We start from the raw sequence: 19,757 nt of genomic DNA, 5'->3' as shown, positions 1-19,757 counted from the left end.
AAACCAGAGTAGATCTGGCTCAATTACGTTCCGGCAGATGCAGCCGCCTCAACTTCTACAGTGCAAGGATTGATGCCGACGTGCAAGATGTATATCCCGATTGTAACCAGGGACCGCACGATACACGTCACCTGTTTAACTGCCCGGCCAGACCCACTCGACTCAGACCCAGATCCCTGTGGACGCGCCCCATCTTAGTCGCAGAGTTCCTAGGTCTTGACACTCAACAGAATCAAGCAGACGAACGAAAGAACACAATAAATTGCTACAACAACAACAACACCGTTGCACTCGAAACAGGGGGACTCGAACTTCTGCACGGGTTGGAACTCTGAGCCCCGATTTGTATGGAGAAACCGGTAGCATCCACAGCTTGCGGATGGATCGCTACCTCCACATACAAACGTGGCTACAACAACAAGCTTAGCGAACAAAATAAAGATGAAAACACAACACACCGCAAGTTGGCAATAGGTTAGAGTAGCAGTCTATTTTCTAAACAAACCCGCTTAGAGTATTTTAGTCTACTGTGATACCACATTAGAGACAGAGCAGGTCTCTGGTGGGAATCGAATCGAGTCACCGACACGACTACCGGGGCTATACATTATTCAAAAAAAAAATCCTTATAGTTTTAATTTATATTCACACTTTTCTTTCCTTTCAATCAACACAAATTTTAAGTAGGCATTCCAACGCTCGATAGGCTTTATTTTCTATCTGGATACTTAAAAACCAGTTAATTTTGGAAAAGATGAATAATTTTTTATAAATATTTTTTTATTTACCTTTTTCTTATTTGCTGCTGCAGCGGCTTCTTCTGCTGCTTTAACAGCCACTTGTGCAACACCCACACCATCGGCCGAAGTGGCATGTGTTGATGGTGAAGTGGCATAAATAAATAGTGGCAATGAGCTAAAATTGCGCAACGTATCGCCCAAATCCTTAAATCGGCGACACAATAGCAAATTTTTGGCACTGGACGATGATGATGTTGTTCCCTTCGAGCTGGAGGTGGAGGCGTTAACTACCATAGCTTCCGGTAGCTGTTGTTGGTTCGCCTGCCTCGGCTGCGCATCCAACAGCAAAAGACCTGAGTTTGTTGCGGCAGATGAGGCATTTGGGCCCATGTTGTTTGCATCACATGTAATGGGGCCGCACCTTGTAATTCCCGTCTCGCCCAACTCCACCCCATCATCATTCTCCACGTTAAGGCTGCTGTCTGCAGCAGTTACACCATCCAAATCATCGACACCATTGATGGCGGCATCAATTTTTGAGCTTTTCTTATGATTTTGTATGACATTAGAACCGTTATTTGAAGTCGTAGCTTTCGATACTCCTCGCTGGGAATTATGTGGGCTGGTGATATTGCTATTTGTAGTGGAGTTGCTGTGGGATGTTGCAGGTGGCGTTGGTGTTTGTGCTCCAGCATTGTGACTGAGACTGGGACTGTCGGCTGCTGCGGCGGCATCTCCATCCATATCGGGGCATATGGTAACACTGGAGTTATCATCTCCACCTTCATTGTCATCGTAGTCCACGAATGTTGCCATAGAAATTCACGCCGATAATCGCTTTACCGGCGGATGGAACAGTTTGGGGGTGGTAGGGGGTTTCAAATAATTTATGCAGACGCCTTACAACAAGTTACCCTGCATAAGCTAACAACGACGAACGATAAAACACAACAACGAAAACGTTGGCCAAACAAAAGAGGATACACTATAAAACTACAGTGTCCTTTGTGGTGTAGCAGGCTCTTTGTTGATGCTGGGCGATATTTTGAAGATTGCTTCGTTTGGATACTTGGACGGTATGCTGCTGATGTCGCCTTTCTTGTTGTTGTGCTTGCTGCATGTTGTGTTGCTAACATGCGTCATAAAAACAAAGACTTTAACATTTATAATAACTTTGCGGTCTGCTTATTTATTTTAGGAATTTTTTTTTTCTCTACGAACGTTGTATTTTTATCACTTCTTCCTATGGCCACTTGTATTTCTTTGTCGCAACCACAGCAATCAGTGGCTATTGCAAATTTACATTTCACACTTTAAACACTTTTTGCACTTCTTTCTATACGTGGATATTTGGGGAGTCGGCCAAGCGAAAAAAAAACTCCAATTCTTCTTCTTTTTCCACGGGTGGCAGGCACAAAAACAAAATGAAATGAAATTGCAAAAGATGTACGAGGAGATAGAACACACACAAAGCGAAAAAGACGAAAAGAGATTGACAAATGTTTTACTTGTCCACTCGCAATTTCAGTTGGTATCCTTGAGAAGAATTTAAGATTACGTTCGAATTTAAACTGCAATTCAATCTAAATGCTTTATATTGTATTTTATGAAAAATTGACCAACTCGGAATTTATTAGCAGGCTATTTTTTCACTGCACTTCTCTATCAGACACAAAAAGAATCAAACGATTCTATAGATTTCATTTCATATGCGTTACTAAAAACCTTTTAGTTCATTTAACACTGCTTTAATAGACGGTTTTTATGATTTTTATCTTCCGTTCTGCAATATTAATTGGTAATTCTTTTAATTTGCAATTTGCCACCGTTGTTTGTTTTTTCCTCATTTCTGGCTATAGCCAATGGAGACGTCAGTTTTGAGAGCGAAAGAGAGCGAGAGCATTTGTATATCGGTCATCGAAATGTCATACAGTTACAGGGTGATTCTTCGATTGATAGAAAATTTCATACATATCGTTAAGGATTATCGATTAAATAGATTTTCATGCTGCAAAGCGATAATTTCACACGAAAAGTCGAGAAATTTCATTGATCATTAAAAAATTTAATGTTGTATTCAATGCTCTGCACATAGTTATCAATTCAAAAACGCAACTTTTGTTGTTTGTTTTGAGGCTTTGTGCTCAAAAAACAAAATATCTTTGTATATGGTTTAAGCTCTATACCGGTCAAAACACAAGAACTTGTATGATATCGAAAACTATTCATTTTCGACATTCTCTGCAGTACATTTGACTTGCACTTACTCGTAACACACGCTTAAATTGGCTCATAAATCAGGATATATGGCCTTTTCAAGATTTAGGTGCTAAATCCTGTATTTTTCAGGATTTACCATACAAAATTAAATTCCATTTTTGCAGGATTAGTTTTTTAATTCCAAATAAACCCGATTTCATGGCTGAATAATCAATAAAGGTACCAAAATGTGTGCCATACACATTCATGATTACGTATGTACACTTGTGTATGACACTTATATTCCCCAAAACATGCAGTGTAAACGGACAGTATTTGTCTTTAGATTTAGTTAAATCCAAATCATAAAAATTTCAATGTAAACGAGCCATTAAAGCACAGTATGCACCTCTGGCGAAATTTTCGTTACCATAAGAAATGCATTGACATATGCTAAACGAAATTTTCGTTACCGAAAATTTTGCTTGCGGGTACGCAGCACAAATGAAATTTTCTATGCGTAACAGGGTGACATAATATGCATTGGAGAATGTTTCTTGCAATTACGAGTGAAAATAAAAATCAACAACGGTGCTTTCGAAACACCTCTTAACCATCTAGCTTTAAGACACCATAAAGCAAAATAATATATAAAACCCAAGTCAAAAGCGTTTCACGTTTCTGATAACACAATAATAAACGTTTAATTGTGATTTGCACTACAGGTTAGGTTGAAAATAAAATGTCAGATTTTTGTTTGCATTGCAAGTCAGATTTTTGTTTGCATTTTCTTTATTGTTATCTTCTTTCTCGCATATTCTCTGCTCACGTACGCACACTTTCTGCACACATACCCACACATATTTCTTTGCTTGTGGTGGCAAACTGTCGATCAGCGAGATGGCGATTTCACCATATGGTTTATATGTTGTACAAATGAGACAACCTTTAAAATAATTCACCCATGGACAAGTGCTAAAAACACGGGCTACTGCTTGTCGTTGAAGAATTTCATAAAAATCGTACAAAGATTCTTAAAGTGCGAAACACCCTTTTGCATGTAAAAATTGAATTCGTAGGTTAAGCGTTGTATTGTATCATATGTAAAATTTTGTTTCTTTTATCAACAACATATGATTATTTGAAATTTTTTATAATTAAATTCCTTATCATTATATTTAATATGTTTGATTTAATATAATGAAATGTTAGACGTCGTTGTTGTAAAGTATTTGGTCACAAAAAGAGTAAAATTACAAAAACAATTGAAAAAATTTCTGCTGAATGGCGAAATAATTACAGGAGGTCTCATTTGTACAACAACCACAAATCATATGGTGCAATCCACAACTTGTCAGTCATCAAGATGTTATTTCAAAATCACATTGTTCTCAACACAACTAAAGAAACTTGCGCTCGTATGTGTACGTGTGCAGGTGAAACGAGAGAAAGAGAAATACAAACAAAGAGAACGTAAAAAATAGGGGGGTTTGTTGTGAATGTAAACACAGAATTGACATCTTAATACCGGCAAATTGACCGGCTGTTTTCAACTGTTCGCGTGAGATCACCTTCTTAAATCCATCTTGTTACGAAGCGATGAAGCTATACTTAAATATAAATTCAATTATCTGACCTATCAAAAAGGATCTTTATCTGTGCAAAATTTCAAGTGGATACCTCTTTCCCCTTTCATGACAGACCGATATATATATATCAAGAGCGTGAGGTCCAGTGACAACATTCATGCAGACACGGTATCACCTAGACAACATTCATGCAGACACGGTATCAGATGCGGTGAATAGCTACCGGGTGAATGTGGTTCTTGGAGGACGACCGCCTCCCATTGCACCTGTAGAAATTGAACTCCCCCGGGAAACCATAGTAGTTCTGGCTCAATTAGGATCCGGCAGATGCAGCCGCCTCAAATCCTACAGAGCAAGCATTGATGCCAGCGTTCAGGATGTATGTCCCGATTGTGACATGGGACCACACGTCACCTGTTTAACTACCCAGCCAGACCCTTTCGTCTCTCAATCCCATGGCAGCCGGTTGTACGTACCGGATTGACCCGATGGAATCTTCATCGGCAAGGGCTGCCGCCTCAGTGTACGTGTTCGTCTTTTTTCGTCATGGGAGAGGCACATCCCGGAGTGCCTTCTCCGTATGCTTTTGGTCCGTGCCGGGATTGAAAAGAACCCCGGACCCTGGTTCTGTTCCGTTTGCCAGAACCGCCTTCATCATCGGTCAGTGTCGGTGAGGTGTAACAGGTGCTTGGAGTGGGTACATTTCCGTTCTTGCTCTGGCCTAACTTCGCTACGGGAGTATAGTCATACTGGCTATGTCGCTAGGTGCTGTGCGAACTCAGCCAGCAGTGGGTCACAAGCGTCGCCGTCGTCGCCTTCGGCGTCCTCGTCGTCGGACTATGTGACCCCCCCGACCTCTCCCGTACGGCAATTTATGCAAAGACAGCACCCTAGCCCTACTATTGCCAGGCCAGTGTCGGGAAATGTATCGTTCCTGCAGTTAAACTGCAATGGACTGCGAGGCAAGATTGATGAGATTGTGGATTTTATGAGTCGGAAGAGCATATCGGTCGCAGCGATCCAGGAGACAAAGCTGACTAACACCTGCAGCTTGCACAGTTGTCACGGCTACAATGTGCTACGTAAGGATCGCTCAAGGAATGGAGGTGGGGGATTGGCCTTCGTTATACACCATTCCGTGCAGTATAGACCTATCTCGCCTGCGCTTGACGCTAGTGACCCATACATGGAATGTATGGGGGTAGCAGTCAAGTCTGGTACTGCCGAGATAGAGATATACAACGTGTATATACCGCCGGTTGGCAGCTGTGTCCCGATTAATGGCCAGGCCTACAGCCCCGACATAAGTGGGTTGCTATCTGGCCATAGTCGTCTGGTTCTGGGGGATTTCAATGCACATCACTCGTCATGGCATTCTCCCCTAGGCAACGACCAGCGTGGCATAGCTTTGGCAGAGCAGATAGATAGCTCCACGTTTTGCACGGTGAATGAGGATGCCCCCACTAGGATTACGAGGAGGTGCAGCAGCTCGCCAGACATCTCAATCGCATCCCCTGATCTCCTGAGTGACGTATCCTGGCAAGCCGTCATCTCTTTGGGGTCAGACCACCTCCCCATAATCCTCACCATCGACCGACCACCCGACTTCATAACCTCTGAGCGCCGAACGTTCATCAACTATAAGAAGGCCAATTGGACTGGCTTCAGAGAGTATACCAATCGCCGCTTCAATGAACTGCCACCCCCCTCTGATGTGCTTGTGGCCGAGAGGAAATTCCGAGACATCATCAACGCAGCAGCCGCTCGCTTTATTCCAGCCGGTCGAATACCGCAAGTGCGACCCAATTTCCCGGCGCAAGCAGTGGTACTCGCAGACGAGCGTGATGGGATTCGTGCTATGGACCCCGCTAACCCCAGAATCAGCGAGCTGAATCTGGAAATAAACAGGGTAGTCAACGAACATAAGCGGAATTTGTGGCTGGAACACTTGGAGCAATGTAACTTAGGCACCGGTGCAGGCAAATTGTGGGCCACTGTTAAGTCTCTCTCGAACCCCGGTAGACGGGACGACAGGACCTCAGTCACTTTTGGCGAGTTAACCGTGACTGATCCGAAGAGATGCGCCAGGTTGTTCAACCGTCAATTTATCGTGCATCCCGAGAGAGACAGGGCAAGGAGGAGAGCCATTCGCCGTATTCGTGGTCTCCGAGCCGATGAACAGCCATCACAATTTACCGTGGGCGAAGTTACGAATGTCATCCGTGGCGCCAAATCTTCCAAGGCGTTGGGCCCCGACGGAATCTCTACATTGATGCTGAAGAATCTGGATTTACCTGGAGTTGAGTACCTTACCACTGTCCTTAACCTGTCATTGAACACTCTTATAGTTCCCGATGTCTGGAAAATGGGCAGAGTGATCCCGCTACTGAAGCCTGGTAAAGACCCGAGTTTGGGGGAGTCGTACAGACCGATCTCCCTTCTCTCACCAGTGGCTAAGACGCTTGAGGCATTACTCCTCCCGAGCCTCGTAGGAGAATTTCCATTCGCCGAGCATCAACACGGATTTCGGAGACTGCACAGCACAACAACAGCTTTGCATGCCATCACCACACACATTTGCCGTGGCTTCAATCAACCCAGGCCATGTGATAGGACGGTCCTCGTGGCATTGGACCTATCGAAGGCATTCGACACGGTCAGCCATGCCAAATTATTTGAGGACATCGCCAACACGTCCCTCCAGCCAGGCCTTAAACGTTGGGTCGCGAATTATCTGTGTGGTCGCCAGTCATTTGTGGAATTTAGGGATAAGAAGTCAAAACACCGTAGAGTGAAACAGGGAGTTCCCCAAGGCGGGGTGATATCTCCGGCTCTGTTTAACCTCTACCTTTCCTCCATTCCACCTCCTCCAGACGGCATAGAGATCGTATCATATGCGGACGACTGTACGATCTTGGCATCAGGCCCCCCACCCATTGATGACATCTGCGATAGGTTGAACGTCTACCTCAACGAGCTTGCCTCATATTTCGCTGCAAGAAATCTGAAGATATCCGCCACCAAATCTTCAGCCACACTGTTCACTACAAATACGCGTGAGGTGAATTCTGAGCTGACTATGATGGTCGATGGAGAATTGATTCCGACCATCAAGTGTCCCAAAATACTTGGCGTCACATTTGACAGCTCCTACACTTTCTCCCCACATGCCACAGCAATCTGCAATAAAGTCAAAAGTAGAAACAAGGTCCTCAAGTCACTCGCTGGCAGCACTTGGGGTGCAGACAAAGAAACCTTGTTGACCACGTACAAAGCAATTGGCCGGTCTGTGGTAAGTTATGCAGCGCCAGTGTGGTCACGTCAGCTTTGTGACACGCAGTGGAATAATATTCAGATCTGTCAGAATGCCGCCCTCCGAACTGCGACGGGCTGCCTCCTTAGTTCTCATGTGGACCACCTCCACCAGGAGACAAAGATCCTACCAGTGCGAAGACATAACTACATGCTGTCTAAGCAATACCTTTTGGGCTGTTATCGCAGAAATCATCCAAATCATCATCTTGTGGATAGATACCCACCGCCCAGAAGCCTTAAGGTAGATCTACATGATCTAGAGCGTGAGGTCCAGCGCTACAAGAGAGAACCTCTAGATCAAGCGGCATATCAAGCGGGTCTGAACAACATTCATGCAGACACGGTAGCAGACGCGTTAACTGGCTACCGGGTGAATGTAGTCCTTGGAGTACGACCGCCACCCATTGCACCCGAAGAAATCGACCTCCCCCGGCAAACCAGAGTGATTCTGGCTCAATTACGTTCCGGCAGATGCAGCCGCCTCAATTCCCACAGAGCTAGGATTGATGCCGACGTGCAAGATGTATGTCCAGACTGTAACCAGGGACCGCACGATACACGTCACCTGTTTAACTGCCCGGCCAGACCCACTCGACTCAGACCCAGATCCCTGTGGACGCACCCCATCTTAGTCGCGGAGTTCCTGGGTCTTGACACTCAACAGAATCAAGCAGACGAAAGATAGTACACAATAAACTGCTACAACAACAACAACAACAACCCTTTCGTCTCAAACCCAGATCCCTCTGGACACACCACATCTAAGTCGCAGAGTTCCTAGATCTGGACATTCAACATAACCAAGCAGACGAAAGAAAGAACACAACACACAGCTACCACAACAATACAACAGATTCAGAGATCATGTTGTCTTGGCATAGGCGAAGCGATGAGGACCACGCCCACTAGGGCACTGGAGACTATTCTAGATATACGACCCATAGAGATACAGATTAAGTGCGAGGCAGCCACTGCGGCTATGAGACTTAAGGCGATGGGAGAATGGATTGAGGATTGAGGAGCAGCTCATATTATCGAGACGACAATAGGAAGGGAAGAGGTTTTCGATCGGTTACCTGAGACGACAATTGAGGTCGAGTGCGAGGCACTTGACGGAACCGTAGTATTGACATCTGGAAGATCATGTTACACGGATGGATCAAAGCTAGAGGGGAGAGCGAGGGCCTGGGGGTCTACATTGGGAACTCAGGAACTGAGATCTATTTTAAAATGCCTGCTCATAATACGGTCCTGCAGGAGGAGATCCGGGCCATCACGGAATGCGTGAGGTGGTGCGGTGTTAACGCGAGGATGTCGAGTATGAACATCTTTATGCACAGTTAACAGGCCATAAGGGCAATGACAATCAGGACGGTAAGATCACGAACAGTCTTGGAGTGTAAGAAGTAGATTAACACCTTTTCTGAGGATTGCATCGATTCGCTCGTTTGGATGCCGGGCTATAGCGGAGCAACTGGAAATGAAAAAGCAGACAATTTGGCAGAGATGGCTAGAGAACCGCCGTCAATAAAATTGATTAACCCGAATCCTTTCTGGTCGACGCAGTCCGTGTAAAAGACGTGGGCCCTGTGGAACAGAGAAACGGTCAGTAGGACGGCTAAAATCCTATGGGAGATCCACATAGTGAGAAGACGAGGCTATTACTGAAAGGAAGAAAGAAGGAAGTCAGTAAAGCTTTCGGTATCATAATGGGACACATGGGACTACCAGCTCATTTATGCAAAATCTGTGCTGCAAATGGTAGCATGTGTAGGGCATGCAGAAGATGAGAAGTTGGAGCATTTCCTATGTCATTGCCCGGATTTCGCGACTAGCAGATACCAGCACTTAAGTGGAGACACAATACCAGACATGAACCAACTTAGGGGCGTGGTATGGAAAACAATTAAGTTTTAGAAACACTCGTTTTACTCTTGCCAGAATGAAAGTCTCAGAGTTTTTATATTCAAAGTGTTTATTAAATATAATAAGGAATAAAATAAAAGATGATGTAGTTCACTTCGTTGTTGTGCTTCGACTATTTTACGTTAACTCACAACTACTACTAAAATAACTGCTACTGCTCGACTACTACTATAATAATTAAACTACATGGTTGTAAAAAAAATTACTTTACAGAGTTGTACTTCAAGGTATACAAAATTATCGATATCGAACGTAAGGATTTTGCAAGTATCACGGAATTCCTAGCTTAGTTTTTTCTTTTTCGAGGTTACTTTTTTAGTATTTAGAGCGCACAACAAGCCGATTACTGGATTAGGTTTATGTCCATAGTGGCATGGGGCGAATTAATATCCGCACCCTCTTTTCAACCTAACCTAATTCTAGGCAGTAATATATAAAAGATTTTTTTATTTTGTCATTAAGCTTATTTATATTTCCATTTAAAACAATAATTTTTTTTTTGCTCTCAATAAAGCTGAATCATTTATTTGTTATCAAAAGTACAAGGGAAGACATTTATCACGTTATTGCTTAATTACAACACGATCATTGAAAATGATTTTGACATCAGTCTTTTTCAGATTTGAGAAGGATGAGGCCAAGGCTTCCAGGTTATTTGCTGGTAAGCGTCTATCGAATGGGAAGCCCATGGTACGTCTATCTGGATATTTCTTGTCTTTCAAGCCACAGAAGGAATAGGAATCACCACAAGTATCGGGGCTAAATGAATTTTCAGAAATAGCAAATTTAACAAAAGGCAATGTTTTTTCAAGTGTCCACTATTTACCTGTTGTTGGTTTGTTGTACAGAATCATTGGCATAATCGGAAATCATGACAAACAAGTCAAAGGCCATACCTTCGGGTTTGCCTTTGGGCACAAGCAAATGCTGAGGCCAACCACAACCACAGAATTGGAAATTGGCCAATGCACTGGCATCCTTGGGTTGATGGATTTGACCCACCTTGCGGAAGGATCTTTCGAAAGGAATTGTTACAGAGGATTCATCCGAACGACGACGAATAGTATTCTTGCCAGGAACCACTATAAATAGAGGTTTTATACGCCATGAGAGTCATTCACATTAACTGTCCTGTATCTACTTACGATTTACAGTAAATTTATCCATTTCTATGGCCAATACACGCTGTTCTTCCAGGCTTAGTGGAGCTCCAGTCTCATTGGTCTTGGGGCACAAGAATATGCGGCATGTTCCCTTCTTATTGCTGCCATTAGCATTGGTCACCTGAAAAACGTACTCAAATGGCGCATGCTGCAGATGAGTGAAACTGGCGTAGACACTACCATTAGGGCCAAAGTCAAGACCAGCAGCAATGTCTACATTGGATTTTTGCCAGTAAGTCAAAAGAACATTGGGAGCAGAGTTAGAGTTGCTAGAGCTGATTTTTGTCTCAATATTATTAATGGTGATGCCCTGGTTGTTCAGTTCATTGGCATTGTAGGGAGGCAACAGACCCTTGAATTTATTGAAGATAGTATCCAAATAACCATGCCATTTATAGAACACGGGATCACGCATGGCGGTGGTGACATCACCCATCACACCATACTCTTCCAGATGCCGCGAATCTGGATCATGGGCGTAAGATATGAGATTGTGAACCATGTTATGGAGATTTCCATAGTAAAGGCGATTAGCCGAAAGTGATGAAGCTTCAACTAAATCTCCCAAAATGTCAATGCCTTTGACTTCATCCAAACCAATGCGTTTACCCGAAGCCTACAAGGAAGTTTAGGGGAAATAAGAAATTGTGAATACTGTAGCTTTCTTGTACTTACGTCCTCAACGTAACCCTTGTCAATGGCTTCCAAAATGCGATCACGCCATCTTTCACAATCAGCTATTTCGAGGACATTATTCTCACGATTCATATCGCGCAAGACAGTGTTGGATGTACGCGCAGGATATGTACGATTGTTCACACTGCTCAACAGCTTGGGGAAATAGCCCTCGGGAATTGGAGCGCGCAAGTTGTTCATTACTTCCACCCGTTTCAAATTATTGCAGAAACGCTCAGCATTGTAGCGAGCCAGGATCTGGTGATGCATGTAGTAGAACAATTCACCGCGACGATCTTTGGCAACAATCTCACGAGGTCCCTCAGTGGGGTAAACCAAATGCCAGTGCCAGTGGTGCATATTCACACCGATGTCCTCGCGGAAATAGGCAACACGTTGCTCGTCTTCACGATCCGAGGCAGTATAATTTCTGGGAATTTCAATAGGGGTCTATGACAGAAGGAAAAGGAAAACATATTATCGAGGACTATTAAGATTTGAAGATTATAGGTAAAATTTTAAGGTTTAAGCCTAGTACTGACTTCGATTCTGCGGAAATTGTTGCTAATTAGACTTTTTTATTTGGCATGCAAAGCGTTGTTTTGGTAGTTAGCAGCTGTATGTTGACATCATTTTTACCATATGTATGTCTGTCAACCAAAGTAAAAACAAATTTTTCTGGAAACTTTCATATTTTATACCCTCTACCATAGGATGGGGGTATACTAATTTCGTCAATCTGTTTGTAACACCTCGAAATATGCGTCTGAGACCCCATAAAGTATATATATTCGTAATCGTCATGTCATTCTAAGTCGATCTAGCCATGTCCGTCTGTCTGTCGAAAGCACGCTAACTTTCGAAGGAATAAAGCTAGCCGCTTGAAATTTTGCACAACTACTTGTTATTAGTGTAAGTCGGTTGGGATTGTAAATGGACCAAATCGGTCCATGTTTTGATATAGCTGCCATATAAACCGATCTTGGGTCTCGACTTCTTGAGCCTCTGGAGGACGCAATTCTAGTTCGATTTGGCTGAAATTTTGCACGTGGCGGTTTGGTTTCACTTCCAACAACTGCGCTAAGTATGGTTTAAATCGGTCCATGTTTTGGTTTAGCTGCCATATAAACTGATCTTGGGTCTTGACTTCTTGAGTCCTTGAGGGCGTAATTCTCGTTCGATTTGATTGAAGTTTTGCACGTAGTGTTTTGGCTTCACTTCCAACAACTGCGCTCAGTATGGTTCAAATCGGTCCATGTTTTGATATAGCTGCCACATAAATCGATCTTGGGTCTTGACTTCTTGAGCCAATAGAGCGTGCAATTCTCATCCGATATCGCTGAAATTTTACATGAGATGTTTTGTTATGACTTCCAATAACAGTGTTAAGTATGGCGTAAATCGGTACATAACCCGATATAGCTGCCATATATACCCATCTGGGATCTTGATTTCTTGAGCCTCTAGAGGGCGCAATTCTCATCCGATTTGGCTGAAATTTTGTACAACGGATTCCCTTAACATACGTGTCTAATATGATTTGAATCGATCAATAGCTTGATACAGCTCCCATATAAACCTATCTCCCGATTTAGCTTCTTGAGCCCCTACAAGGTGCAATGCAGCTACCTCAATTCCTACATAACTAGGATTAATGCCAACATGCGGGATGTGTGTCTTGATTTTGACCTGGGACCACACGAAACCCGCCATCTGTCGTTTTTTTTCCTCCGACCTCGGGCCAAAGTCGAAATGGAAGTCAGGGCAAGCATGCTCAACTGCCAGACGGTAACTCCGACTCCGCAGCCCTGAGACTGACAGCCCTTCCTATGGTTCAAAGAAGCTCTTTGCATCTTCTAACCAGTCTTGACTTAACATAGTTCGTCGCTAGAGCCTTTAGCGATGACTGACTGTCCACATGTATCATATTCTGCTCCATCCGCCACTCCCGCATTGATATATCTCCAATGCCTTCAGGACCACCGAAACGCTGTACACGTTTAAAAGCCTATATGATTTCTTATTTAACGGAATACTGAAGCTCTCGGGCAGGGCGAGATACCTCCATCTCCGAGTTCCCTTTTCGGGAAATTGTTATCCCCACCGTCAACAAGGAAGGGCTTCTTGCTTAGATCGGCGATGGCCAATGGGTTTGTCATAAAACACAGAGAGGCAGCGCTGGTTTTGTTCACTGGAAGGAGAAAGTATTCAGGTCATCGATCCTGGAAGGAGTGAGCTGCCGATATCTCGGGAGCCTGAATACCTGAGTATAATTTTTGACTATAACTGGAGAATGAACGTTGAGGACATAATTAAACGGAGGCTGAGTGCGCTCACAACTCAATAGCCAGGATTTGGGAACTTGGACCAGGGGCGGTCCAGTGGAGGCACACTTCTTTGGTTTGGCTGATACTTATCTATGGGTCTTTGCCTTTGCACTTTTATGCAGAGGTCGTGGCTTTGAGGTCTGCCTTCTAACTGGGGGAGACAGTAACATGACGTTCTACCGATTTCGGGCATTCGTTTGTTCTGCGTAAGGCCCTGGAGTGGAACGATTTCTTCGATAGCGACTTGGAATTTGTCTTCCCGTGTTAAAATCATTTCGTAAAAAGAACTTTGTACAACTTATTTGAACAAATTTCGTAGTCATTTCGCAAAAGATTTTTTATAGGACAGTTGTTCGGACGAAAACTCGAAGTCAGTACTAGGCTTTACCGATAATTAATATTAGCTCACGACGAGGTAAAACTTTGGTAACATTGTTTGATTTACTTACACGTTGGTTTTGATCCGGTATTAGGGAAGCCTCTTCACGAGCATCCTGCAGCAATGACGGTTCTACAAAATTGGAGGGGAATGTTTCCGCAACTGGTGGCACTTGAACATTGCGGGTATCACGACGATGTTGTATGGCCACTGAGTAGCAGTACTGGAACAACATAGGATTAATGCGGTCCCTAGGAAAAAAAATTAAATACAATGACTCTTATAGAGGGTGTAAAGGCACATAAGTTTTGTTCGCCTTTGTGTTGGTTGATATATTCGATATAAAAATTTCATACATTCCCACAAAATGTTGCCCACAACTTACTTGGTGTATGCACACAATGAGGCAAAACTTTGAACATCGGGACAATCCATGTACATTGTTATAAGTTGGCTGGCAACCTTCTTATGGTGATCTTGAAATAACGAGAATTGTTGTCTTCTGCCGATAGTTCTGGCAAAGGCTAGATCAGGCTTCTGGGGAATGTCGCGCAATGGAATCTGCAGGTAAAAAAGATAGAAATAAAAATTGGTGGCGTCATACAAATATTTCATTAAGTTAGGTTAGGTCGAAAAGAGAGTGCATATATTAATCCGCCCCATGCCACTATGGACATACACCTAAACCAATAATCGTACCATTCCACTTACAAAAACCTTAACTGTTTTCAATTTCACTCTCCTAAGTTGTTTCATGTCTGGTATTGTGTCTCCACCTAAGTGCCGGTATCTGTTAGACCCTAAAGCCGGGTAATGACAAAGGAAATGCTCCAACGTCTCATCATCTTCCTCGCATGCCCCCCACAGGCTATCACTTGCCGCACCGATTTTACATAAGTGAGCTCGTAGTCCTATGTGTTCCGTTATGATACCAATAGCTATACTGACCTCCTTTTTACTTCCTTTCAGTAATAGCTTCGTCTTTTCACGATCTGGAACCCCCATAGGATTTTCGCCGTCCTACCGACCGTTTCGCTGTTCCACAATGTTGCATGCGTATTCGACGCCCACTCCGTTAACTCGGTCTGCGTCGACCCGAAAGGCTTCAGGTTAACCAAGTTTATTGACGGCAGTCCTCTGGCCTTCACCACCAAATCGTCTCCCCTTTCATTTCCCCTTACTCCGTTATGGCCCGGCACCCAAACGATGCGGATTTTGCCATCTTCAGAGAAGGCGTTGATCTCCTTCTTACACTGCAAGATTGTTCGTGAGCTTACCGTCCTGATTGTTATTGCCCTTATGGCAATTTTACTGTCGGTAAAGATGTTCACATTCGACGTCCTCGCGTTAGCACCACACCACTTCATGCATTCCGTGATCGCCCGGATCTCCGCCTGCAGGACCGTATTATGGTCAGGCAGTCTAAAACAGTTCTCAGTTCCTGGGTTCTCAATGTATACCCCCAGGCCCATTCTGTTCTCTAGCTTTGATCCATCCGTGTAACATGATCTTTGAGAGGGCAATACTAGGGTTCCGTCAATTCAAGACTGTGCCGCTGGTAGCAGTGCCTCGCACTCGACTTCAAGGTTCATCTCAGGTATCTGATCGGAAACCTCTCCACTTTCTTCCAGGTTTCCCATTGTCGCCTCGTTTATACCGCAATGGTATGAGCTGCTCCCATCCTCAATCCATTCTCCCATCGCCTTCAGTCTCATAGCCGCAGTGGCTGCCTCACACTTAATCTGTATGTCTATCGGTCGGATATCTAGATAGTCTCCAGTGCCCTAGTGGGCGTGGTCCTCATCGCTCCGCCTATGCCAAGAAAACATGTTCTCTGAACCTGTTGTATAGTCCCTATGTTACTTTTTCTCCATAGCAGTCCACCAAACTACTGAGGCGTAAGGAAGTATTGGTCTAATCACGCTCCTGTAGAGCCAGTGAACTTTCCTAGAATTCAGGCCCCGTTTCGAACCTACAGCCCGTCTACATTGTGCCCAACATCTGTGAGCCTTCTCTCTACCCTCCTGAATGTGACACTTCCAATTCAGTTTCCTTTCCAAGATCACACCTAAGTATTTGGCCTTGTCAGATATCGAAATTGTCTTATTAAGGAAACGTGGTGCGTTAAATTGGCCCATCTTCGTCTTCCTCGTGAACAGGCATATTTCACTCTTCTCTGGGTTAACATTGAGACCCCTGGGTCTAGCACAGTCATATGCCATATGCAAGACCCTTTCGGCCCTTCTGCATAGCTCGTTCGGATCCTTACCAATTAGAAGCATTATAACATCGTCTGGGTAGCAGACGGGTTCAAATCCCTACTCAGTCAGGATCCTTAATAGGTCATTTATGGTGGTCACCCATAGGAGTGGCGAAAAAAGCCCCCCTGTTGCGTGCCCTGTGCCATTATCTCCCTTCTATTTATGCCATGGGAGACACAATTTATCCACCTGTTCCTTAGCATACGGTTTATCTAAGGACCGGGTCCAACCGGTACTGATCTAAGGATTGGATCAGTGTGTTGGTCCGCACATTGTTTAAATCCCTCTCGATGTCAATGCATACCGCCAGTGTTTACGTTTTGGCATTGAAGGATTGTTCTATTTTATGCACAAACTCGTGCAGGGCAGTCTCCACCGACCTTCCCTTGACATAGGCATGCTGTTTGTATTTGAGCACTTCGCTGGATGTCATACTCTTTATCATGGTGTCCACAATACGTTCCATGGTTTTGAGTAGAAAGGACGTAAGGCTTGTGGGTCTGTAGGCCTATGGTGTTGCATAACTTGCCTTGTCGGGCTTGGGTGTAAACACCACCCTTGCCTTCTGCCAGGCTTTGTGAGTATATGAAAATCCTAGGCACGCTGTGAAAATTTTGGCCAGACGAGGCGCCAGATGGTCTGCCTCTTTCTGTAGTAAGGCCGGAAATATTCCATCAGGTCCGGGTGACATAAATGGTTTGAAGCTCCTCAAGGATTCCTTCACCATAAATTCCGTAATTATAAACCTTCGATCAACGTCATTATTCCAAGATTTCGGTGTCTCCGTGAGTCCCTTCGTATCCTGTGGAAAAGGGGTTTTCATCAAAAGCCTCAACATGTCCTCCGTTGTCTCTGCTCTCACTGCCATGTCGTCTACTAAAGTTTCAGTTTGGACATGGGTTTTCAGAGAGAAACTTTTTTATCTTGGCGGCGTCATTAATGCTATCGACCTGTTCGCAGAAAAGCTTCTAGGATCCACGTTTTGCCGCTCTGGTAATCTTATTGTATTCCTTGAGCCGTGTGTAATACACATCCCAATAAACTTCCGCTTTTTTACGACGTGCTCTTTTAAAAAGTCTGCGGACCTCTTTCCCGATATTGAGAATCTCCCCGGCCATCCAAGGTTTTTCTTGGGCTGATTTCTTTTCCCGAAGAGGACAACCATCTTCGAAGAACCCCACCAGTGCAGTCGTGATCCTGTTGACATTTTCGTCAATCTCTTCTATGCTTGGACAATCTAAAGGGATAACAAAACTAACTTTCATCGAGGCAAAGGGAAATGAAACTATCCCTCACCCTTTTAAAGCGAATGACCTACAAGTTTTATACGAACCTTAATTTCGACATTGTCTCCGAAGCGACTTTGCAATTCCACATTGGATCCACTATAACGTTCGGTGTAGTAACTGTCGGGTAAATCCAAGGCAGCCTTGCCATTGTCTCTTGAAGTAAAGACAGGTTCCAAAGGACGTTGAAACAATAACTCGAGGGCTTTGCTATCGGCAGCCATATTAACTTCAACTTCAAACTAAGACCACTGTTTACTTCTGCGTAATAAGCGACGAAATTCAACTGATGATTTGTCTAGATTCGGGGACAGTATTTATAGCCAAAATTTTGGGTTGCGTTTCTGAAATTACTGATAGTCGGTGAAACTGAAAGTGCAGCCTACATAAGTAGGCTGCACATATCACTATGTGGTCGGTAACCACGATTAGAATCTTAATATGAAAGGGAAATTTTAATTAGGTTCCAAGTATGAGATAAAACAAATACGGCTATTTTATATGAATACCATAGTACGAAGACATTTTATGTTCAGAGATTATGAGTTTTTGGACATAAATTTCGCAACAATGTTTTAACCAAAGAAGAGATAAAATTTTAAATAAAAAAAAAATGTCCCCGCCACCTTAAAACAAAATTCCAACGACAATTTGTGGCAGTAAAGCGATTTTCGCACTTATCTTTAACTTTTTTAAGGCAGTTATCCGATTTGCCTACCTGTCACAGAGTTGGCTCTTAACCAGTTTTCTTCCATTTCGCTTAAAAGTTGCAACGTAAAGGTGAACTCAGTTTTGGTTTTTAGTTTTTGTGGCAGGTAAATAAAAAAAATTTTAGTGTACCATTTCCATAATCCCTCTAAATTTTGTTTGTTGTTAAACAAAATTCGCACTTAAACGATCCCGGCCGACTCGGGATAACTATGAGCACAACACAGGCTGGAACTTGAAGCTCCGACTTGTGTGGTGTAAATCGTTACCACGAGAAGCTTAGTTGAAAGCTGCCGGGCGCATCCACAAGTTGCGTATGGTGGAAAGCTCCGTTCTTATGCGGAGTAGCTGTAAATGCGGACGCGGGCAGTCGGCGATTTTCGAGAGGAGAGTCTCAGTGAGGAGTCAAGTGGCACTGGCTCTTAATTAAATACTGAGTGCCAATGATACTCGAGTTGACAAGGCGAGTTATTGGCGCCTTCAAATAACCAATGGCCAACATCAGGGTCTGTTCCCAGGTTAGGTGCGGCTGTAGGCGAGCATCGGATTTTGGAGCAAGCGGCACGCCACAACGAGATATATATGTGTAATCCCACAAAAACCATGCGGTTGGGGCGCTGGGCCAGTAACCCGCCCGGAAAACTATGGGAAACAAAGGACCCCTAACGTTGACGACCCACGCAATCGAAAAAACGACCATGATTTGCGGATCTGCACCTGGAATGTCCGCACTCTTTATAGAGAAGGTGCAGTATACTCGCTGGCGGATGTATAAGAGAAGTACAAGGCAGATATTACCGCCTTACAGGAAGTGCGATGGACTGGGAATGGCGTCACTACAACTCCAAAGGGTGACGAACTGTACTATACCTGCCAAAACACGAGGCATGAATTTGGATGTGGATTTGTGGAAAGTCGGAGACTGAAACACCTTGTCTGCAGCGTACTACATTGGATGAGACGCTAACCACAATCCGAATAAAAGCCAAATTCTTCAACATCAGTATCAAGGACGAGACAGGATGACACTTAAGAATAGGAAATAGGAATCTCTCCGAACCATTCAATACCAAACGAGGTTTTAGACAAGGAGACAGCCTATCGTGTGATCTCTTTTATATCCTGTTGGAGAAGATTATAAGAGATGCAGATGTGAATAGATATGGCACACTACTCACAAGAGAACACA

The 19,757-nt window shown here is 43.9% G+C and overlaps 2 protein-coding genes across 5 annotated transcripts in view; both read right to left on the bottom strand.

The window, feature by feature from the left end:
* Positions 1–2,463, bottom strand: part of LOC106091264 (bromodomain-containing protein DDB_G0270170) — a 460,861-nt gene extending 458,398 nt beyond the window's left edge. For all 4 annotated transcript variants that reach the window (XR_009397067.1, XR_009397068.1, XM_059362546.1 and 1 more), the window contains exon 1: positions 789–2,463. Coding sequence is in view for 2 of the 4 variants with exons in the window: in XM_059362546.1 (XP_059218529.1) it covers positions 789–1,556 (768 nt within the window). In the remaining 2 variants the exon portion in view is untranslated. The remainder of the gene's footprint in view (positions 1–788) is intronic.
* A 7,803-nt stretch (positions 2,464–10,266) lies between these two features.
* On the bottom strand, positions 10,267–18,131 carry LOC106088616 (phenoloxidase 1-like). The gene is made up of 7 exons (XM_013254210.2): positions 17,908–18,131; positions 14,699–14,874; positions 14,384–14,564; positions 11,608–12,057; positions 10,915–11,548; positions 10,596–10,851; positions 10,267–10,528 (listed from the first exon to the last, which is right to left on the bottom strand). Exons 1-7 carry the CDS (start codon positions 18,082–18,084, stop codon positions 10,333–10,335), a joined length of 2,070 nt encoding a protein of 689 aa, XP_013109664.2. The 5' UTR covers positions 18,085–18,131; the 3' UTR covers positions 10,267–10,332.
* Between the last annotated feature and the right edge of the window lie 1,626 nt (positions 18,132–19,757).

This window comes from Stomoxys calcitrans, chromosome 2, assembly GCF_963082655.1.
Source record: "Stomoxys calcitrans chromosome 2, idStoCalc2.1, whole genome shotgun sequence".
Lineage (NCBI taxonomy): Eukaryota > Metazoa > Arthropoda > Insecta > Diptera > Muscidae > Stomoxys > Stomoxys calcitrans.
The sequence above is the reverse complement of the archived record's forward strand: the minus strand, read 5'-3'. Positions and strand labels throughout refer to the sequence as shown.

Excerpts from the sequence above, each read along its gene's own strand:
- LOC106088616 (XM_013254210.2), bottom strand. The coding sequence starts at position 18,084 with ATGGCTGCCGATAGCAAAGCCCTCGAGTTATTGTTTCAACGTCCTTTG. Across the intron at positions 14,565-14,698 it reads TCATTGTGTGCATACACCAA|GGACCGCATTAATCCTATGT; the intron begins GTAAGTTGTGGG and ends TTTTTTTCCTAG. Across the intron at positions 10,529-10,595 it reads GTACAACAAACCAACAACAG|CCCCGATACTTGTGGTGATT; the intron begins GTAAATAGTGGA and ends AAATTCATTTAG.